Below are 24,540 nucleotides of genomic sequence, written 5' to 3' on the forward strand. Positions count from 1 at the left end.
CTCCCACGCCCACGATTTCCGCAAACACTTCAATCAAAGTTTTGAGATAACCATTTTGTTCGACGGAGTTGAAAGGTCCGGAAGTTATGTCTTTGAGGATGACAACCCTCTCCCCCACACCCCTCAGGGCAAGGGTCGTAAGGGGGTATAAATAGCCGAGTCAAACTCAACAAACAAAAATTAACGTTCGTAGGGCCGATAACCCCCACGTCTTGTCAAGACCAGAACATAATTTGCGCTTTGCTGGAAACAAAATACGTTTTAAATGTTTTCAATTTTTCTATCAAAATTTTAAGGTACAAATATCAATATGTCTCGATTAAAATGATAATATACGGTTTTTTTTTTTTTTTTTTTTTTTTTTTTTTTTTTTTTTTAGTAAAGCGCAAATTGTGTTCTGATCTAGAGAAGGCATGGGGGCTATCGGCCCTATGCACGTTAATTTTTGCTCGTTTTTAGTTTGACTCGTCTATTTATTGTAATTTCTGTTTTGAGTTTCTTTTTTTTTTTTTTTTAGTGATTTGTAGTAGTTTTACGCTTGGAACATTATTTGACTTTATTTCTGCTCATTATTAGCTTAATGGAGCTCTTAACTTTCTTTGAAAAACTTGTTTTGTGGGAAAAGTTTTTCAAATTAATTAATATAAAAAGCTATTGTTACTGGAATGTTTTTTCTCTTCCAGGTTTGGGACACAATGCCAACTGTAATGGAACATTCAGCTGAAGATTCGGTGGTCAATAGGGGCAGTCCATTTGGGAAAGCTTTCTCATCATCACCTAATACATCATTCCAAAAAATTTCAGAGGCTAATGATGAACCAGCTGAGGAATCTTCTTCGAGTCAGCCAGCTAATTACAATCGTTCATCACCAATGTCCAAAGTTGAAGGCATCTCTAAAGTCAAAACGTCAAGTCCACCCGTGTTTGGTCAACACATTACTGGAATGTCAGGTCAAAACAATGTCATGACTCATTTCCAGCACCAGTATAATTCAATGCCTGCAATACCATCACCTCCTATGATGTATAATACGCAGAATCATCAATCTATTCCCGGCCCGCAACAACTTGTTACTCAGTTTCAAATAGATGGATCAACTGTGGTAAGTTTTTTTTAAGGTATTACTCTTTCTTGTCCTCTTTCCCTCACTTTCACTTGATCTACGTCCCTCTCACCCACTCTTCCTCACTTGATCTCCCTCTCTCTCACCCGCTTCACCTAACCCTCACTTGATCTTTCTTCCTCCCACCTGCTCTCCTACCCTCTATATCACTCCCTCTCCTTTCTCTCTCCCTCTCTTTTTCTTCTCTGCTTTACACTTCTCCCTCTGTCTCTTTCTCGGACTCTCTTATTCTCTCCCTCTCTTTTCCCCTCTTTTTCTCTGAAAATATGCTGTTTCTGCCTAAAACCAGCTCTGTTATCTATTTTGTATCTTAGGCATTTAGAAAAAGCGGTATTGTAATACAAATTTCCCCCCACCCTATTTTTTTTCTTTCCCCCTGTATCTCTAAAAAAAATATTCTGTTAGATCTTAAAACCAACTCTGTTACCTATTTTCTATCTCCTAATCGATATAGTCGTTTAAAAAAAAAGTACTTTGCCATACAAGCCAATGCTTTTTTGTTTTTTTTGTTTTTTTTTCTCCATGTGGCTAGGAGCAGGATTGGAGATAGGAGCAAATATATTTTTTTTTTTTTTTTTTTTTTTTTTCGAAAATGATTTGTAGGGTTGTGTCTGAGAGTTAGAGCAGCGACCACTCCGTATATTATTTTTTAAAAGTAAACATGGCGGTTTTTGGTGTCTAGAATTTGATTAAGCATGTTTACTTTAAAAGATCTAAGTTTTTAATTGTTGATTAATCCATTGAAATTGAACCTGAAAAATCAAACCTGAAAATCAAAACGGCTTATTGCAAGAGCGATTAAAAGAGAATGTTATTAAAGTAAATCAAATATAAGACATAAATGAATAAATCCACCGGTTTAATTCATTTTCCTTCTTTAATTCTATTTTCTATCTCCCAATCAATATAGTCGTTTAAAAAAAGGTACTTTGCCATACAAGCCAATGCTTTGCCACTTAGGCCCAAAATTTTTCGTTTATTGCCGATTTCTTATATTAACGAAATCAATTTCTGTTGGGTCAAGCACAGATCGCAAATATCCATTTAAAAACAAGTAGACTTGATTAGCCTCCCTCTCTTGTTTTGAATGTAATTTTTGTTTACAATTTGAAAGAGAAAATGTAAAAAAAAAAATGTTTCTTGTTCTCATCGACATACCATAAATCAATATTTTTGTTGAAAATAACCTATTCTTGAGGTAGACCACAGTAAAAGCTTTGAACTACAACTTCAAAATTGAATGACTCCAGAAAACGCTTGAACAGAGGGTCTTGAGCAGAATTACGTGAGCTTATTCAACTATATTTGAGGCCGCAAATGGACAGGAGGCCCCTTCAACTGCAGCAGTTTCTACTGCACAATTCCATTGTCTTTGGACCAGAGGCTCCAGGCTCCTCCAGTAACCTTTTTCCTTCCAGTTTCAACTTTCTAGCTGAGAGGTAGGCATGCCACCCCTTGTTTGAACTAAAATCGCACAGGGGTTTCCAATCTCTGCTTTTGATCTTTACCTCTCCAACCTCCCTCTTTGGATTTGCTTTCAATTTTGTAGACATGTACATACAGCCGAAGAGACGTTAATAAATATTGATGCGTCCACCTATACAGCCTGTTGATACTTTTTATTTACAACATTTGTAAATAATGGCCTGCTACTATAAAGTAGTATTGTGATTAATGGTAAATGCTTAAGTTGCAATCCCTTGGCGGCATATAGAATCAAATGTTTCTTATCAGCAAATATACTGGAAACAAATAATACGAGTCGTGTTTGGAGTTAATGTAGTATAGAAATAGCTTGCATGTACTGTATACATTGGATATTTCTTAGTTACAATTTCGTGTTAGGGGATTAGGAAATATACAATGATAACGTATTAAGCAGAGATTTTGTGCTTTGATACTTTCTTTGAAGTTCTCTTTTTTTTTTTTTGAGAATACATTCTCTTGAAATGCCACTTTTACTGTTTTTAGGCATTTACAGCTACAGTATTTGATTAATGCCCAAGATATTAAAATATAATGCACATAGCCTACTGTATCATCGAATATACTGGAAAAGAAAATAATTCGAGTCGGGTTTGGAGTCGAAGTTGCGTTGAAATAGCTTTCGCATACTGTATACATTGGGCATTTCTTAGTAACAATTTAAAAGGGGCCAAGGAATATAGAATGATATGGCTTTCAGTAGAAATATTGTATTTTGATATTTTCTTTGAAGTGCGTATATTATTTTTAAGGAAAAGATTCTCTTGAAATGCCATTTTAAAAGTTTTTGGCATTTACAGCTGCAGCCTTTATCAATACCCAAGATATTGAAATAAAATATTGTCTCCGCAAGACTTTAGTATCGGCGGAGCGGAATTTTCTGATGATGTTGACCGAAGACTGTTGCAACACTGCGCGTTGTCCTAACAAGTTATCCTAACAATGTAGTTCCTGTTTTAAAACTAAAACTGTTTCAAATCAATTTTTAATAAGCTGAATGGAAAATGAACACAAATTTCAAGTTGAAATAATAAAGAGCCTCAAGGAAAATAGAGCTGGGCTTCATTTTGCCAGTCATTATGCTTGAAAATTAATGCGTAGTAATAACGTAGATGGCGATACTCAATGTTATACCTCGTGTGCGACGATTGATGCTAAATTGATGCTCCCTAAGGCCATGGGCGTAGGCAGCATATTGTCTTGGGGGGGGGGGCAGTCGATATTGTGATGGAGTTTTATCAACTGCTTTTTCCAAACCATCTGCTTTTTCAGTCATATCTAATGTAAATTTGAAGGTCTAGGGGGGGGGGGCAGCTGGTTTGGAGACCAGCTGCCCCCCAAAAACTTTAAAAACACATAACCAATTTGGGGTGAGTAATTTTTAACTATTAAATACCGCTTCAAGGAGCAATCTCCATAGCCGCTCATATCAGGTATGCGAAGCTTTCATAATCGGGCTTGTTGTATAAGTAACCTTGGTATGGATGAAATAGAGTCGATGGAAAATTTATGGATGCTTTTTCATTCTGAATGGTATAAATCAGGCAAATTCTCTAATCTGATAAACAGCATGTCGGAACAAGATGTTCTATTTTTATCTAAATCTAAGATTTTTGTGCCCGTTCCTTACTATTCTTTACAAATCATGTGCTTAGTTCTATTAACCTTGAAATTGATCTATTACAAACAGTTCAGTGTTGAACAATATTGAACTCAGTTTGAAGACAAAGCCTACTATGAGGTTTAAACAAGATTTTTAAACTCTCTATATGTCAGTAATCTAGTACCTGAGTGCCACTGCTTGGTTTCCATTTAAATAGTCATTATCGATTGTTAATCGTTTTTTTTTTTTTTTTTTTTTTTTTTTTTTTTTTTTTTTTTTGTAGCTCACTCTTTTTTTCAGCCCATCTCAATGCAGATTTTAAATGCCTCTTCTCAAGCCGCTTCACGAAACGCCACCGCTCAGTATTCAGCAGGACAAGCTTACAATCTGTCTATTATGTCGCCTAGTTTAAGCCAGTTTAGTTCCTCTGGTTTTAACCAGCTCGTACCGCCTCCAAATGGTGGGCCATTAGGAAATGGAGGTGGTCAACCGACTCAGCCTCCCTCTGGAGCTGATGCTTCTCTGTATGGTGCAGCTCAGCATATGCGAGTTCAGGTAGGTCTGCGTTATATGTTAAAACCTCGGAAGTTATAATATAATTAACTCCAACCCTTCCTATTTTTTTTTGGGGGGGGGGAGAGTGTCATTAACTATGCATATATTATTTTCTGCATAAATTACGGAAAATTTCTTTTGTACCTTGGACCCCATCAGCATGCCCTGAAGCGCTGTTTAATTTTAGTTTTGAGCGGGGTACGGATACATTCAGATTATAACGATCATAACTTCATAACTTTGATCTTAACTTTCCTTATTTACTAACAAGCCCTGGTCCAAGTGAACAAATTTCGTAGCGTATTCATTTAAGTAAACAATTGCTTTCTACAGAAGTAAACTCCTTAAATCACTTCTAATACCAAAAAAAATGAATGAAAAATTCTTTCCGAATAGACGTGTGTTTATTGTTGAAACAAGAAGAAAAAGAAAGGTCATCGCCTAGACTTAAGGGGCCACGAGTAACTTCACCTAAAGATCAATGGCGGTTCTGACCTGTCGTACACCCGGGATAATATCTTGATCGGAACCCTCCCTCCCCTGTCTTCCAAAAATTTATATTTACTAGAAAAATTCCATCTATTGACAAATTTGTACTAAAATATCCCAAAAAACGTTAAAACTAATTAAATTCGGTCTATTTACTATCATTTCCGGCGAATGGTGATGAAGATTTGGGAAAACTGAAAGTTTCAGATTCAATTTAATTATAGTTACTGCAAGGACCGTATCCAGAATTTTTTTTTTTTTTTTCAGGGGTTGGTATGCACAAAATCTTTAAAAACAATTTGTTTATATACAAAATTTGTTACGTTTTCACGAGATGGGCAAACATATCGGGGGAAGGAGAGGGGGTCAAATCCCCTACACCCCCCCATCTTGGATAAAGCCTCATTTAGAACCTACTACACCGTCTACATATTTTAATAGAAATAAATTTCCAAAATTGCAAAATGATCATAACCGATCATAACTTTCATAAACTCAAAGTAACTATGTTACAAAGTAACTGAGTAACTGAGTTACAAAGTAACTCAGAAATTCCAAGGATAACAACCAATGAGAACATATTCCTTTGAATTAGCTCTACACAGGTAGTTGCTCGGGTTTCCAAGGATAACAGCATGAACAAATTTTGAACGAAGATAAATCAAAAGACGAGTCCTCTAGTGGGACTACTTATTCTTACAATCGAGAGAGTAAGATGGATTATCAATGATGGTTAATTTAACTTATGAGCCGTTTTAAAGGGAATGCGATACTATTTTGGATGTCTGATATAATACTTTAGTAACAAGATTATGGAAGCTACAATAGAGAATTATGGAAAGCAGGCAGCCCAGAACTCATTATATTAAATACCTAACCACCTCTGTATATTAAATATTTAGTTAATATATACCTGCATAGTTATCATTTATATCGCTCAAGCTAAGCTGATCTCTGAATTAAAATTTGTGTTTTTAATTACTTTTACTGTTGGAAAATCCTAATGAAAGTTGGGATCAGCCCCAATGCATCAATATACAACTGATCTTCTCTAAAATCATGTTGCTTTAAAGTCGGCATTGAAATCGGTACCATGCTTCTTTTTTTCTGCTTTGTTTCTTAACTTTTGAATTTTCAGCTTTTTCAAATATAGCTTTTCTTTCAGTAATTAGCTAGTCTTAAACTTTTCAAATGTGCACGTACAGTTTTGATTTCATAGATACAGTTATGATAAGAATATATGGAACAAAGATTGTTTATTGCTTTCCTTTTTCAGTCTGCACCGTATGGGCAATCGGCACCATCGCCTACTGCTGCAGCTCTCATAATCCCTGGAAACAAACCGGCAACTGCACAGTTTGGTATAAGTGTTGGGCCACAGCCAGGCTATGGAAACATAGGGAAAACATTTCAACAGCACCCTGGTTCGACTGCCGCGGCCCAGCTGTCTCAAAATCCTTTCTTTATATATGAACAAGCGCCAGTTCTGGGTCACGTTCCTGCTATGAACGCTAACTTTGTTGCCGGACCTGTGCTGCGCAACAATTTGCCACATGGACCTCCCCCTACTGGACCAACTTCCTTTTATTCAACAACTAATACACCTGGTAACTTTCATTGTGCTATCAGTTTTTCTAGGCTTTCCCGCCGAGCTTGTAATACTGTCGGTCTCAAATGAGGCAACTTAAGGTGGATCTTCCTCACAACGGAAAGGCGAACGGGGGTCGCTTGAAATTATAACTTTTTAAAGTAAACTATCGTTTTAACGACATTCTACACCATATATTCTGGGAGAGGGGAATTGATTAAATGAGAATTTTTGTTCCGAGAATTAACGGAGTTGGAATTGTATGTACAGTCATACCTTCGAAAATCAGTGGAGTTGAAGTCCAGAAGGCGCATAATTTTCTTTCTGAAGCAATTATATGTTTTCTGTGTTTTTGTTTTTAATAATATTATTTATAGGTGGATCGTTGGTGCAGATACTCTATGGTGTGGAATGTCGTTAGAAAGAATTATCTGCTTAGAAATTTATTATTTTAAGGGATCGTCATGCCACTATTTTTGTGAGGATAGTACCCCTTATACAAATAGACCTTAGAAGAAAGAATAACAATTGAATTTCAATATAACCAATCATGTATAGTCCACCCACTGAGAATATAAACCGTTTCAGGGATCTTTATGTATAAAGAAGAGGCCTCGTCGTTTTACCAAGTGCCCCTTAGGGCACTTGCATTTTAACCCGAGTTAGAATACAGTAATATAAAGGCTTTGAATTTACCACGTGGAAACTTGTTTTCTTGTTACCACTCTTTAGACTCATAACAAGCCGACAACTAAAATCAGCTATTTTTGTTTAGGTTTTGAGTCATTTTAAGGATATAGAACCAAATCCTTTCAAATTTAGCCTAAAACGAATGTATTTGTAGAAATAACGCAAAATTCCCTTTATTAGATGGACGGCATTGAGAAAATAGAGCAAAAGGCCAAAGCAAATACATATCTAAATGTGATATATATCTAAAATATACTGAATGTGCGATGCACTTCTAAGCTAATGGACCAAACATATGAATTCTGCACATATGCAGTTATACGGTGGCTGATACTATAAGAAACAGGCTGACCTTTTATGTGTTTTATATAACTAAGTAGAAAGTAAACATTGTACAATTGTCATCGAAGTGGCTTAATCTGATTGCGATATACCAAGTAACTAGTTTGTGAGGGCCGGAAGCCCGAGTGAAGAGAGTTTTTTATTGTAATTATTTTAAACCAAGGTCGCATTCTCTAGGGGTTCTAACATCGGTAACTCTTTTGTTTTGAATTTATGTATTAAAGTTTGATTTTTTTTTAATTTTTTTTTACTGATTACTTTGGCAAATGTATGCATAAAAAGTAACAGAAACTAATTAAGCCTATAATTATTGACAAAAAACTATTGCCTGCCTTTGACATTCTGCTGAAAAAAAAAATTGAGCCTCAATGGGATTTGTCCTTTTTTATTGGATGGTGTCCTGGCCAGCCGCTACCTCTTCCCTATCAAAGTTTGAATTTTTGTTTTCATAATACGGAAATTTGTAAGTTTCGTTAAACTTGTTGATTTTTAAGTTTTACGTACCAGAGAAGTCGCAACATTAAAGTGATTAGTGTTGCAACCACAAACGCCTACTTTTTTTCGCGGTTTAACACTTACAGAAATGTGGCACTACCCTACGAATTTGTTGAATATAAGCAGTATCTAAAGAAAACGAGGTGAAACGAATAAGAGTTTCAATAGGATCGAAGGTTCCTATTTATGTGGTATCCAGGGGAGTAGGGGGTTATTTTTTCAGAGTCTTGATTTAGAGGTTCTAGTTAGCCACATGTGGAATGTGGCTCAGGATTGCCATCTGTTGCACGAAAGGGCTATTTTAGCACTTTTACTGTCAATTTTCTGACTATAGCACCGAAAATCGCTGTGTAGGACGCAAATTTGGGCAATTGTAGCACTTTAGGAAATGACCATGGCGTTGCCTCAACCTTGATTAATAAGGCAAGAGGAATTAAAAATGAACGATTGGGTAATTCAAGAAAAAGATGTCCTAAAAAAAGTGGTAAACATCAGTACTAGTGGTAGCAGTTTAACCAATTTTACAGTTAAATGACTTTTGTTATGTTTTTAAAGATACTTCCTGAGATCATATTGCCAAGACATGAACACAATTGTAAAAGAAATCAGCAGGATTAGGCCGATATAGAAGCAAATAAATGTGTTAGATCTTGGTAACACAATTGGTTAGTTAGATCTTTGTAACACAATTAGGCCGATATAGAAGCAAATAAATGTGTTGTATCTTTGTGACGCAATTGTAAAAGAAACCAGCAGGAGGCCGATATAGAAGCAAATAAATGTGTTAGATCTTTCAGCCCTGTTTTACAGCGCATAAGTCTGTTTTGGAACCCGGTTCTAGCATAGAGGATTTATTCTCTGCCTGGCAATAAAGGGGTGGTGGTCCGGTTCTAACTACTGCAAAGTTGGTTTATAGGTCTGCTGCCTATCCCTGTTGGAAATACCCGGCGGTGGAAACGTTGATTCGACGCCCTTTGTCCCGTCAATAGCTCTGGAGGATTTTTATCCTAATCCTTTTTAGACTTTAATTGAGAACTGGAGAAAATATTTGGCCCTCATTTTTTTAATACGAAATCTAAAGATTACTTACTTCTTCTGAAAGATAGTTGCTTGTCTTCTTGTTTCAGGAAAAAAAATTCATGGTGTTTTTTAATTATCGGAAACATGCTGGTAGTTTAGGTAAGTTTTTTGTCACTTTGGCGACGCTTCAGGTACAATTATCGCATTTTGTTATTTTTTCTTTTTTTCCTTAGATTAGTGAGTAGTTGCAGCTCAAGATATTAGCCGTTTGGTGAGCTAAAATTGTAAGATCAATGTATACAAATAACTAAATTAGAAAAGAATGAAAGAAAAAAGCATTTTACTGTTAGTCGAATCGCTGCTCGGCTTTTGGACGTGTACCAATATGAAAACACGAGTTGGTTGTAGGATATTTAAAAGAAACCCGAATATGCACGCTTCAAAATTTCTTGTAAGTTCCTCCATTTGGAACCTCTAATGTGTAGCGTCCTTTGACAATTTTTCTATCAGTTATGTCGCTAGTTTTGTCCTTTAAAATTTGCTTCGTTTTTTCAGACAGAAACGCTTTAGAGTTTACCTCTGTAGGTTGGTTTTTAGATGCCAAATGAAAGCTCTTTCGTCTACAAGTTCCCTTGTGGTGGTAAAGAGTTAGACTTATGCTTATAGTTGGTATTATTTATTTTTAGCGCAATCGCCATTTTTCCCTGGCCAAACTGGACCGCAAGTTCAGGCGCCTCCACCTGTGATCAATCAAGCGCAGTCGGCTAGCAGCAATAATTTTGGTACCAATCAATCTTTTTCTTACAATACCGGAGCATTTTCGTCGCATACCCAAGGAAATGTACAGGGTTTTGGACGTAACCAAGGCCAGATGTCCCGACCCACTCAACTAAATTACTCAAGTATTGGTCTTTTTAAAGTTGGTATGCTGCCAGCTGCTATCCCTGAACAGCTTAAACAGATGGCAGCCATTGGTACTGGTGATAACATTGCAGCTCAATACCTTTCCTCACAAGGTTTGTTCAACTTTTGTGTACGTTTTGTTGTTGTTGTTTTCTTCTTCTTTTTTCCTCTTCATTCAGATAGAGCTCTTCTCTCTCTCATTTCTGTGCTCTTTCTTTAACAGTAATACATGTAAAGAACGAAGTTGACACCTACTAAAGTATATAAGAGGTATTTTTGTTACTCTCAAGTACAATTTGCGTTCTATTAAAAATAATATACGTTTTTAAGCAATTTACATTTTTGAATTACAAAACCTTTTGTTAAACAAATGCTTTCTTGTTGTATTAATGTTTCAAAGGCGAATATACTCATATGGTTGTATTTGTGTTTCAAATGTTGCTTATGTTTTCAGCAATACTGAAAACAGCAAAACTTTTACTTCGATTTTTGTTTTAAATGAAATAGGTAAATGAATAAATGAAAAATAGGTAAATAGGTTATTATTTCTTACCGACTATTTATGTTGCTTTATTTTAAATTTTATGTATAGCGCAAGCTAGACTTAACCCTAAATTGCTGGGGATGATGAAGTATATATGTTACCGTGAATGTCCAAAAATGGTGAATGTCGACTTTCACCAGTGAATGTCAACAAACACCAAATACATCAGCGAAAGATCAAATAATTCATTACATTCTTGTGCATTCGGACCCTCGCCGGTGTATATCGACAATCACAGATGTGCTCTGCTAAATGTCTTAAAGAGAGCAAAATATCCCATCTTTAAAACCCAATCCATTGAATACCCAAAAGAGAGGGGAAAAACCCAGTCCTTATCTCTATCTCCGACTTCTACAAACTGTATCCTAAAAAATGTATCCTCAAGCAGCTTTACACACGTAATCAGTTTGTAATTTGTAAACAAAAGCTAGTTTCTATGGATGAGATTGATTTTCTAGAAATTTCTCTGAGAGAAGCAGCTATTGCTCTAGCAATAATCAAGTCATATCCGAAATATGCGCTATTCTGAAATTTTTTTATTACAATTGTTTCCCTTCCTGATTAAAAATGTATCGTGACTGAATTACGGAGAAGATAATATAAATCTCAGACATGCTCAACATTCACCATTAGTGCATGGTGAATGTCGACATTATCTGGTGAAAGTCAGAAATAAGGATATTTAACAAATATTTCGGACATACACCAAGCGACTATGTTTCTGTTGACATTCACCGGCGAATTTTGACACTCACCAGATTTCGGGCATTGACGGTAACATGGAGCAGCGTTGGCTTCGCCGCCGGGCCCCGGCACTCGGCACGTGGCAGTATTCTATATATAGATTCTTACTGTCGCTTGTGTTCTAAAAACAGACAGATTTAGCCTTTTCTTTGTGTCATGACGTCCAAATGGACCTTAATTAGAAGTGGCGCCTTTGTAAAATTACTATCTTTTTTTATTGGACCTTTAACTTTTGCCTCCGCTTGTCTTTTGTCATTATAAAGATCTATCGCCCAAACTTTTTTCTTTCAATTGTTCAGGTGGTGGAACAAAAATTTCTTTTTCTTTCAACGATTTATCTAGTCCAGGTTTTTGATTTTGAAAGGTATGGAATGCATTGACGACCACCTTTGTTTCTTTTAATTTTTCAGGTGTTGGGACAAAAACTTCTTCTTTTGCCTTGGCTTGTCTTTTGTCATTATGAAAGACATATCGACGAACCTTTTGTTTCTTTGAATTGTTCAGGTGGTGGGACAAAACTTATTTTTCTTCCAACGATTTATCCAGTCCATATTTTTGATTTTCATAGGTATGGCAGGTATTGATGGCCTTATTTATGTCAAAATTTACAACCAGTCATCATCGCTATCAATTTCAATTTGTTTGGTTCGTTACATCTCTGCTTATCTTTCGTCATTATGAAATACATATCGCCGAACCCTTTTTTTTTCTTTTTTCTTTTTTTTACAAAGGTATGGGGCACGCGGCAAGCTTTCATATATAGATTCTCACTGTCGCTTGTCTTCTAAACGCAGACAGTTTGAGCCTTTTTTTGATGTCATGACGTCCAAATGACTTTAAATTAGAAGTAGTGCCTTCTTTTTCTTCCAGCGGTTTATCTAGTCCAGGTTTTTGATTTTGAAAGGTATGGAATGCATTGACGACCACCTTTGTTTCTTTTAATTTTTCAGGTGTTGGGACAAAAACTTCTTCTTTTGCCTTGGCTTATCTTTTGTCATTATGAAAGACATATCGACGAACCTTTGTTTGTTTTAATTATTTAGGTGGTGGGACAAAAACTTCTTTTTCTTCAAACTATTTATATAATCCAGATTTTTGATTTTACAAGGTATGGAAGGCATTGACGACCACCTTTGTTTCTTTTAATTGTTCAGGTGGTAAGACAAAAACTTCTTCTTTTGCCTTGGCTTGTCTTTTGTCAATATGAAAGATATATCTCCGAACCTTTGTTTCTTTTAATTGTGCAGGTAGTGGGACAAAAAAATTCTTTTTCTTCCAACGATTTATCCAGTCCATATTTCTGATTTTCAAAAGTATGGTAGGTATTGATGACCTTATCCATATCAAAATTCAAAACCCAATCATCTTCGCTATCATTTTCAATTTGTTTGCTTCATTACACCTCGGCTTATCTTTCGTCATTATGAACATATCCCAAGCCCAATCATCATCGCTATAATTTTCAATTTTGACACGTTTTGATTCTCGCTGTCCAGGTTAGATTTTCATTGACACGCTGCTCTTCATTTTCATTTCGACTCCCTCACATGTTCAGTGTCGTATGTCTTCTAACCGCGTGTGTCTTTGTCCTTCATTTTCATTTTTAACAGGCTTTAATTTTCGTTTTCGCATATCTTCTAACGGCCCGTGTCTTTGCTCCTAATTTTCATTTTTGGTACATTTTCGGATTTTGATTACTCCAGACAATTTAGCAATGACCTTTGCTTTAGCTATCCGTATTGGTGTTGTCGCAATTGACGGCCCTGGTTGTCAAATTTCACTTCTTATCACATTTGATAGTACAGGTGTTGGTTCCAAAGAATCATCATTTATAGCAGCTGCAACTGCAAATTTTCGTTTTTGGGCCTTTCGACTGGCATTGTATTATATAAATAACTATTGCGTTGGAAACTCAACAATCTTATGTATGCTATGCATAGCATCGTAAAAGAAAATACTTATATGATGCCATATATGATGTCATAAGAAATGCTTATGTGATGTTATGTGAACGTCATTTGCAAAAACCAAAATTAAGGCTCTTAACGATTTTTCTCAGACTTCTGACCTATCTATTTCGTTTTTTTTTTTTTTTTTTTTTTTTTTTTTTTGCGAGAATATCCCATCCGATAAGTGAAGTCTAGAGAGCTAAGATGTTGTAAAGATGGCATAGTTTTGTTTTTACCAATGCTTGAACAGGAGTATTTCCCATTCTCCTCTTTTGGTCTGTCTTCTTTTTTGTATTCAAGTTACGGGGAGAAGGGCGTCACCTCCTCCTTGCCACTCCTTTCGAACACATGTTTACATATCCTTAATTAGAGACGGTTCTGTTTAAATAACAAGAGTAATATTTTTTCGAAATAAATATCGCAACCCAAATACACATATCGCTAAATTACCAAACTTCGCTTTCTATTAGTTGAGTAATGTTTACAGGGTCCATACAGCTACCAACAACTGGAGGAGTCCTGAACTCACACAACTCAGGAAGTATGCATAGCTCTGTGCAACCGGCTGTCGCTTCACCCAAGACTAAAGATCAGCGGTCAGTTGCAGTTAGTAGTAACCGCTATGTTCCACATACATTTGGACAGGTAAATCCAACTATTTTTGTTGTTGTTGTTGTTGTAAAAGACGAGGTATATTGATTTTGTTGGTCAGGTGATGGGAATCATGGGTTTAACACGAATCTTAATAGGTTTAATATAACTATGGATGGACCTATTTCTTCTACCCAACCCTGATCCCCCTCATAAAAAAGAAGTTCCCCCACTCGTAAAATGGTAAAAAGAGTACGCTTTAAAAAATTAAGGTATAGTTCAATTTCGCGAAGGGGGAAAAAAAGGTAAAGAAGGCGTCCAGCCATCTTATGCTATCGCCTACCCTTCTTGTTTACCTTCGCCAGATTTCTCCAAGTACTCATTTAGAAAAGTACATTTCCGGGAAGATACAATACTTCATGGCTATAGTAAGTTTTGGCTAAGCCAAGGGTGTAAATTTGATGTACTAAAAGATTAATGTTAAATTCGCTGTAGTGCTAATCGTACGGTTATTTTGTCGTTATGCAAGTAAAGAGTATTCTAGCCGTTTGAAAGCTATCAAATGGCTGTCCGTATTGTAAAGAAAATATACAGCTAGCGAATGTGCTTCATTTTTTATCTCACAATTTTCAACGTAGATATACTTACTTTTCGTTTTTCATTAATGTGTTTTAGACAATAGTCTAATCATTAATAATTGTAAAGAAACTTTGAAAAAGAAGTTTTCCAAAAAAAAAAATAAAGAGCCTTAATAAAATTTGAGACCAGCAGAAATAAATTCTTATAAAAATTCAAGCTTAAAATGACCAGGAATTACTGTCAAAAAAATTATTTGAACCCAAAGCGAAGGGAAATTAAAGCACATAATTAGATCAAGCATAACAGGTACTGATATAGATGAAAATGAAATCCTAAAGCGAGCAAAAATTAAAATAAAGAAGTCTTTTAGAAGAAGTAGTCGTAGAAACTCAGGAGACGGCTCATTCGAGTTGAAATTGAAAATTTTAGTACTCTTGTTAAGAGTTGAAAGTGATCAGATTAAAGTAAGATGCGATATACTTGGTAAGGATCGACGTTGCTTCTTTCTTTTGATGCATATCTTTCTTTGGACCACTTTTTGTAGAAGGGTGGTCGTAAGGAGGCTGCTCATTAAATTGCAAATTGAAAGTTGTGCTGTCCTTTTGAGAGTCAAAAGATTTTGGATTACTGCAAGATGTAATTTTTAAAGATAAAACTATGTTTCTTGTATAATTTACGTGTTATGACGTTAGTATACTCATGTTTGCAGCTTCAGTTATCATTCATCAGTATCAGTATTCATCAGGATATCATTATCAGTTATCATTCAGGATTCAGGACCTATTTTTTTGGTTAGTCTCACTAGTAAAAGCACAGTTGCAAAAACAAATTTATGGGAATTTAAAAAATAGCCCAAAACCCCTCGAAAACGTCGTTGGATCGAAACAAAAAACACCATTGGAATTGTCATCATCGAAAGTCCAGTACAGGAAATTTGCATTCCCTATCTTGAACAATTATGAAAAGAGTATTTTTGCATGGGAAGCACTGATGTGTCCTTAATTACGGACACATAATCGGTTGCAGCAGTGAAGAACGAAGTTTGGTCTATAGTAACCGAAACTTTAATAATATGTTTTACAAACAAATTGCGTTTATAGCTGATTCAGGCATTGCCTTAAAGAGTGACTTGGCGCAGTTTTCTTCTGACAGTCGAAATTAAACTTCATCACATCATCTCTTTGGATCTTCCTGAAAAAGTAAACCGGTATCCGGATCTAGCATTGAATGGTATCTAGATCTAGCCTAGTACCGGATAGAATAACGCCCATATTCTGCTCTCATATTTAGTTGATTTTAAGCAATTTAGTATGAGAAGTAGTAAAAGTTGGAAAGTGGTTATAAAAAAACGTATTTAGAACTATTCAAGAAACTAAGTGTGAATAGATGATATATGCTCCTTATTAACTTTCATTATGCTAAAGAAGTTTTACGGGTAATTAGTAGTTTTTTAGAGTCAAAATCAATGGTGCACAGTTTTGCTCCGACAAAAGAATTGGACTTCATCACGCCATCTCGTTGGATCTTGCTGAAAAATATTAGTGATTTGGTTTTCATAATAGGTTGTGGCTGCTCCCTGTACCTTTTAGTTACGTTTTATAATTTTCAATGGTTTAAAAAATTAATAGAAAATTTAAGTTTTTCCCAGTGGTCCAGGAATATACCTTTTTTTTAGCTTCAGTTGTAAATAGTACTGAATGGAAAAAAGTGATAGTCCCATGGGGCTATAGACGTAGGTCGATGATGGCTGGGAGATTTTCAATACAAAAATATCAGTTTTTTCTCTCTTCGGATCTACCTGCCAAATCTTAATGCGTAGATACAATTGTGAGCTGAATCCCTTGTTGAGGAATTTTCAGACTGAAACGGCTATATTTTGTGACTGCTCAAAATTGTCAACCTGAGTTTGAATCTCTGCCTGTAAAGTACTCCTTTTTACTCTTTTAAGGAAAAATGCCCTCCTGTAAAATTTATTAAGTGCCGCAAGGAAGAAAGGTAAGAGTTGTTCTGGCGGCAAAATACTATTATTAACTGGGACTTTTCTTTTCAAATTAGTTCTAACACAATATTATTTGGTTTCTGTTTTAAAAGAAAAATGACGCTCTTTAACCTAGGAGATAAATAGGCTTAGATCTGTGCTATTTTTTAAAAGATATTCTTCTTTTTAAAATTGGTTTGTTTTTCGTAAATACAGTGTCGTGTTCTTCCTTCTGTTTTTTATATATGTAATAACTAGAAAGAACATAAGAGAAACCGTCTGTTCTTTAACAAACCCACTGCTATTTAAACAAATTGACTATTATAATTAAAAGTGCGACATACGCCATTTTTGTAACAATTCAGGAGAGCCAAAAAACAGAAAAAGTTTGTCGGCTGTGGTCGCTCTGAAGGATGAGGTTAATGGAGATAATGGGAACTTATTGTAAATAACTTTTTTATGCTATTTGTAGTTGCATGATATTAATGAAATAGAAATATTCTGTGCGAATTCAAAATTATTCCTTTTTTATGTTGTATCTCTCTATTTTTCCTGTAGGTAAGATAATCCTCTTCCGTCGATATTATTATGAGTGAATTCAGAATTAATCCATTTTTTGGCTAATATCTCCTTTTTCCTTGTCTCCATGAAATATATAGCTTGGTAAGACAATCCTCTTTGTCAAAATTGGTATATGCCTCTTTTTCTTATCTTTGTCACGATACAAGATAGGACAGTTTTGACTCGCACCATTCGATTCCTCGTTCTTAGTTTACCCAAGACACCTACCTAACTCATTTTCGACCAAAATAGCATATGTCGCACTTAAATTATCACAGCCGATGTAGCTAATACGAACGTTAAATTTGCGATTTACTGACGAAACAGTAAAGGAAGAAAGTTTGGCAAGCCTAGGAAACCTCTACTATTGAATTAAAATTTGCACATACTTATATTCACGATAGAACAGGTATTTAAGAAAACCAGAGAAATGATAACCTTTTTTTTGCTTGGTGGTAACCATGAATGTTTGGTTTCCGACAGAATGGACAATGGCATATATTTTTGAAGGAAAACGCTACACTGATGAGTGGGAACTGGTGCTAATGAAAAAAAAATATCAATGCTACCTTGCGTGTGGTGACACTTAGCTTTTTTTGTGTAATAATAAGAATAATTAATTTAAATAGTGCAATTGGTAAAATTAGGGTTTTAATAAGTGTCTGATCTCAGTTCATGATAGAAAAACAATTACAAAGCTTGAAAAAATTGCCAAGTGTCGTCCGTTGATGTTTTTTTAGTCGACACTTGCACCAGTTCCCACTCCTATAAGTTACACATACTCTTTGCTTTAGACCCTAAAGCTCGAAGTCAAGGTTTACCCTGTTCAACATTATAAATTAACATCGCTTGAAGAGATTAAGAAAACTATTTATTCTTAGTGTACACGACATTGTATTATAGTGAGACATAATGCAGCATATTATATAGGAAATCTGCATTTCCTGGCTTTTATTTTTCCAGCTCCTTCAGAGCATACGGACTCTCGTGTCCTTGAAACAAAAAAGGAATTTTTCTTCCAGTTTCTCCCTCACCAAGTGCATATATAACGTATTTATACTTTTGGAACATAGTTATGTTTATAAATGTCTGGTAATTAGCAATTAACAAGAGTACCAGAAATCTATTCAATTTTATTTTCAGGCGCAACCAAGATTTCCAGCTCCTATCCAGCGGCCCGCTGTGACACAACCAGGGAATGGTAAACCTATGAAACTCGCAGGCAATCAAGTTGGAGTATCTTCTGTCGAAACGTATTCATCTCAAGGTAAAAGTTAGTTTTAAAAAGAATTTCATTATAAAAGACTATTCTGAGACTATATTTTTTTTTATTATAATTAAATAAAAAAAACAAGTTTTTCATCTGAAAGTAAGGAGCAACATCAAAACTTAAAACGAAAATAAATTATACTGTATACGATTCGGTTGGCCCCCTAGTTAAAACTTCGCTTTTTAAGTCAAAGATTGTCTATTACTTTCATGAGATGTATATATTCTAATTAACGGCCTGGGTTATAAAGGGGTCATTTTTAAGGATTTGGAACAAAATTCGAAATTTAGCGTAGAGAGCGAGGTATTAGCTTGGGGGCGAACCCCCTAATATACGTATTAAAAATATATGAATATAGAAGTTCGTTACGTAAGTTAATTCGTAAGTTACGTATATTTATTCCTAATAAAAACGTTCGTAAATAAAATTAAACAAGTTTCGAAAAAGCCATTTAACCAAATAAAAATTTAACCAAGTGAGGCGTCAGCTGCTCACTTTGGGAGTCTTCTTCTCTCTTGCTTGCATGCTCAATTTTTTGTCTTCTGGGATTCTTAACTTAGTGTTCAGTTTTTAGAAGAATGGTTGTAGCCCATGTTTTTTTCCTAACCACTAGCTATTCTATATAAAATTATATTTACTTCTCCAACAAAAGCCACCCTCCTTGAAAAAAGAAACTTCCTTAGGCACCAGGCCCTCCAGGATTGGGTTGTTCGTCTTGAAGGGAGAAATTCTTTTCAGACAGCTTGGGTGTCACCAGTCTCAGGGTGGGGGTCAATTGTGTGACTCAGCAAGCCGAGCCGCCTGGACGACGGAGGCGATGAGCCTCTCTGGGCTAAGCCTCGATCCAGTTGGCTCCGCCCCGCCGCAAGTCATTTATTATTACTACTAAAAACTTACTAGATAGAATTATCTAAGATGTCGGATATGCCGTGGGATGCTGCCACTTCGAAAAATATTTGTGGAATTGAGTTTCCTAGATTTTGATTATAATTTTGGGACATAATTTTATATTCTCAAATGCCAGTTTTGTTGACAGTCCCTTTTAGATTAAACTAATAGAACTTTATTATTCTTCTAATTTACATCTTTCCGAGTTAAAACATTAGGTTGGAACTGGTAAAAGTACTGACTGGATTTTCAGAAGGCTGAAATTACTTTTACCAACAATTACTGCTGTAACTTGATAATATTAGTCGTTCAGTAATAGCTGTTATGTAGTGACACGTGATTGAACCCCAAAAGCCAGAATTTCAATTAAAAATAAATTAAAATGTCATTCAACCAAATGCTGAAGATAAAAAAAAGGTAAGGAAGTAGTTTTGAAAGTAGATCTTTTTACTTAAAAAAAAAGAAAGAAAGAAAAGCTGGGGGGGCTGTCAACTGCCCCCCCCCCCAGCTGAAACTTATTTTCTCTAAAAATCTTGTCAAAATTAAGATAAGCCTGCATAATCCAACTATCCAGAGAAACAGATCAGTTTTCTTTAGTGTATTATTGCCTTTATGGTTATATATGGCTCATTTTTCAGTTTTCACAGTCATTCTCACTTGATTTGGGAAAATTGGCTCCAGATTTTCCCTCCCCCCCTCCTCCTCCAGGATTTTGACGAAATTACACCACTGGCTAAGACTCTAGTGGACGCGAAACATTAAAAAGAAAATTTAAGCGTGGTATGTACTATGTACTATTTTTTGCCCCCCCCCCCCTCTGAAAAAAAGAGAAGGATTCCTGGAAATTTCAATTTCATCCCCAAGCCATGAGACAAAAAACAGGGCAACCAAATGGATGCTGAATCCTGAGTTTTCGCTACTAGGGTATACTAATACCCAATCTCGCATGCTCGTCAGGTATCAGGTTGTTAGCGTATGTCAGTGTCCCTATCAGCTATTGACTGATACATTTTATGAAATTGTTTATTATAATTTGCGAGCAATTTCTACAAAAGGGAGGCTGAATCGTGTGTTGCGGTTAAATTCCTACTATTCTCATTTAAATTCTGTCAAAAACTTAACTAATATGTACGTAAATTGATTCCTCCTCAGATTAGGGACGAGACTCCTGATATGAACATCTTAACTTTTTTTTTTTTTTTTTTTTTTTTTTTTTGCTACGAAGCTACTCTCAATCATGTGAATTCTTGTCTTACGATTTAGCAATCTGGTAAAGAAGAAAAAGCTCGTTCTAACGTTTCCTGCTGTGGAACGAATCTTCTAGCTTCGTCTTTTTGACAATGAAGCTACATTTAATCGGATTGGATTTTATTATATAACTTATCAATCTAGTTTTATAGACCATTTATCTCTCATAGATGATGAACGGATGTTAATTTTGTGGACTATATTTGGCTTTACATGTCCGTCTATTGCAAGATTTGCAATACCATCTATCTATAGAGTTGTAAAACCTCTGAAAATAGCTGATGATTATCTTAGATTTTCTTTAATCGTAATATCCAGTGATCAAGATAAGCATATAGGTGCCGCATTAATAGTAAAGGTGAGGATTTTGCGATGTTTTTGTGCACCGGGCGACAATATTCTTGAAAGAATCTGCAGCAGGGGTGATTACTGTTTCCACTGAAAACAAGTTCAAAAATAAGGTTTTGAATTCTTTTTTCTACCTTTTCTTTTTCGAGGAATCCTAGATATTGATGTAAAAAAGCAAAAATATTTCATTTATCTAATTATGCAGTTTTTCTTTTTTACAAAAGGATCTTGGGAAAAGGCAAAGAAGCGTAGTCGATCAGACAGAAGAGAGTAGTAGACCTTTACCTAAATTCCCGGCCTACAGTTTCCCCAGAAAAAGCCCTGCATTGTGAGTCTTTTTATTTAAGTTGCCCTCCCCTCGTTTTTTTTCTCCATATGCTCCTTGTAATTCTACCTTTCTAATGACTTGCGGTGAGTCAACCAAAAATTTATAAAATGTTACATGTGGAAAGATACTTGCATGAAAGATAGAAGCATAAATGTAGAAAGATATATGCATGGGAAAATGCCAAAAAAAGTCGAAAAATATTCAAAAATTAAGAAAAGCATATATTTAGCGATGCTGATTATTCAGTGTAATTTACTTTTGATTTTTGAATTTTCGGACGTGATAGTAGTGGGGTTGTTTTTTTTGCTGAAGATATTCTGCTTTTGATTCGAAAATCGAAGCACAATCCAGCTGGTGGATCTGATGATGTCTACAAACGCATTGAGACATTGCGTGGTAATTTTTTCCGTGTCTTATTAGTGATTTTCCATGATTTCGTCATGAAATAATTGCCAAGTCTTCAATGGCAGTTGTCTTGGTTTCTGGTTTTATCCCAGTTTATCGAAACGGTAATTAAACGCCCTATGAGCCAGCAATGGTTCTGATTAATATGCCCTTTTTATACAAGAGAACTGTTAGCTTGATTCGAGTTATGTGGATAATTTTCCGCCAATGATATTAGCTTGAACAGCTGTTGTTGTTTTTTTTTTTATACTGCAATCTTTTCTACAAACAAGTAGTAATCAGTATGTCTGAGTTTTGCTGCTGATCGTGATATTTTGTACAATTCTCTCGAGACTGAATGTGTATGTTTTCACACCAGGCACCAGAGTTGCTGCCCGGTGAAAAAAAAATTCCTAGGTTTTAGTGATTTTCTTCAATAATCTAGTGATTTGTTTGCTGATTCAGTTATTTGTTTTTGTTTGGTCAATATAAATAATCACTAAAAAATAGTGATAAATCATTAGGGTGGAAACCCTGCCTGGCACTTTTGTACCACTGATTCTGCCTGGTAAACTATGCGGAAGTGAACTGCCATCTTTGAAGCCGGCCGATACCAGGGGAGCATTTGTTTGATGATGCGCACATTCGCAATGAGGTCAATCTACCCGAAAAGAAATGGACTGCTCCACCGGTTTTATAAATACTCAGTTTAGGTTATGGATTTCGTTTTTTTTTTTTTTTTTTTTTTTTTTTTTTTTTTTTCACTGTATTAATTTTTATGGGTTCTCTTTTGGGTATTGTCACAATCTTGTCGGTTTTTATGAATTCAATGTGGCGTAAAATGACACCCCACGTTTCCTGTTTCCGTTTCACGTTTCCGTTTAATTTATGTTTACAACGTTTAACCAGCTACACGAATCTAGTTGTTCGTTACGTGAGTTTCTTTTTGCCTCAGATAGTGAGCTTGTTAATACATTATATGCCCATCTTCTACGTCTCTGTGGCAACAACTGCTGCTGGGCTATTTATTACGTTTTGATTGTTAGTCATTTATTCTTTTTTTGTAGCTTATTTTATTTGTTTTTCTTTTGTGTGTTTTTTTTTATTTTCGTTTGGCTGGGATAAAAATGGTTCCAGCCAAGTTAATCACATCTACTTTAATCAGCTTCTATAAACTAAACTAATATACTTTAAAATCATATTAATTTAGTCTATATTTAGACAGCAGTGTCACAATACAAATGTTTAATAATAATAGTAGTAATTGAATTTAGAATGTGCTACGAAAGGCTATACTTGAAACAAGGTCGTATCCAGAAGTTTTTGGGGGGTTACAAAGTTTTTTTTTCGGGGAGGGGGGGGGGATGCAAAAAAACTTAAAAAACTCATCAAAACTTGCTTATATTCATTGCTATTACGTTTTTACGAGCTGGACAAACATTTTGGGGTGGGTGGGCTCAAACCCCTCCCCCCCCCCTCCCTCCTTGATAAGGCCTCAAATAATATACCCTAAATGAATAAAAAAAATAATTTTAATCACTCAGTCAGATATAAAAAACTTAATAAAATTAAAGTCAATGAAAAATTTGTTGGAATTTTAATTCATTTATTTCTTTTTATTATGTAGGGACCAGAGCTGTTAACGAAAGTCAGTCTGCTGGCAGTAATCAAGATCCTTTAGGCTCAGGAGGAGCCAATAATGGTCAGACGATGAGGAACAATCACCCAGCAATGGCTACAGGTGATTCAACACAGACTTGTAACCAATCTCCATCATCAATGGAAGTGAATGAAGTTAATTGAATATTCTACATAGTCTGTTGAAAATAAAGTGTTTACTAGAATATTCATACATATATATATATATATATATATATATATATATATATATATATATATATATATATATATATATATATATTATATGTATATATGTGTGGATGAAAAAACACCATAATCGTCTCCAGTTGTATTCGAAATTTTGTTGACTGCTATTTGTATTATACTGCGGATTAAAAGAATGGCATAGAAAGCAGAGATCACTGTACATAGGAATACAAATCTGAGATTTTTTCATCAGTTCTTTCATGCTTTCGCGCTTGACTGGGTTTCTCCTTTTTGATTTTTTCATCTTTTTTTAAGCAATGCTTGATCTAAATTTATTGTAAGCTTTATTTTAGGTGATAAGTTTTTTTTTCATGCAGTTTTGATGACGTTATTTGTGTCCTGATTTTGATGAATTTAGAATTATTTTTGTGTTGTAATTTTAGTGAATGCGTTCTTTTTAACAAGCCGACTTCGAATTATTAAAATTAGTATTACTTACATTAATGTTATTTCTTGTACCTAGTACTAGCCGCATTGTTTTAATATGTAATTCGCGTATGCACAGTTTTTTTCTACTTCTTTTAGGGCGGAGGGGGGATTGGTAATAATGAGGGAAAATTTTTAGGAGGCAAATAGTAAAGAAATAGGGAGGGACAAAAAAATCGAATTTTATATCATGATTCGAATAAGAAGTGCCCAGAAACTAGGAAAATTTAGGATTTTGAGGAGGAGGCTCTATTTTCCTTTCCGTAATATATTTAAAAATAAATGAATCGTATTATTATAGAAAATAGTATTTAATTTTTTGAAAGGGAAATATGTGTTTGATAAATCTGTTTCTGTTACATTTCGCCACCATCAAATGAAAACAAAATTGTGTTGAAGTGTGTACAATATTGGAAACCTTGCTTCCAAAATCTTATCTAATGATGTCGTTAATAATGTTAACGGTGTATAATGTTAGTAATCAACGGTTGTGATGCTAGAACTAGGCGCTTCTGATAATT

At 35.2% G+C, this 24,540-nt stretch overlaps 1 protein-coding gene across 1 annotated transcript in view; it reads left to right on the plus strand.

Annotated features, from left to right (window-relative positions):
- Positions 1-24,324, plus strand: part of LOC148956941 (uncharacterized) — an 80,516-nt gene extending 56,192 nt beyond the window's left edge. The window contains exons 12-18 of the mRNA XM_089087889.1: positions 684-1,103; positions 4,513-4,767; positions 6,533-6,863; positions 10,078-10,407; positions 14,019-14,176; positions 18,384-18,507; positions 23,334-24,324. Coding sequence (XP_088944015.1) covers positions 684-1,103; positions 4,513-4,767; positions 6,533-6,863; positions 10,078-10,407; positions 14,019-14,176; positions 18,384-18,507; positions 23,334-23,509 — 1,794 coding nt within the window. The 3' untranslated portion in view covers positions 23,510-24,324. The remainder of the gene's footprint in view (positions 1-683; positions 1,104-4,512; positions 4,768-6,532; positions 6,864-10,077; positions 10,408-14,018; positions 14,177-18,383; positions 18,508-23,333) is intronic.
- Positions 24,325-24,540: the final 216 nt, after the last annotated feature.

The sequence above is a fragment of the Artemia sp. Qi Xiang Cuo genome, chromosome 1 (genome assembly GCF_049724085.1).
Source record: "Artemia sp. Qi Xiang Cuo chromosome 1, ASM4972408v1, whole genome shotgun sequence".
NCBI lineage: Eukaryota > Metazoa > Arthropoda > Branchiopoda > Anostraca > Artemiidae > Artemia > Artemia sp. Qi Xiang Cuo.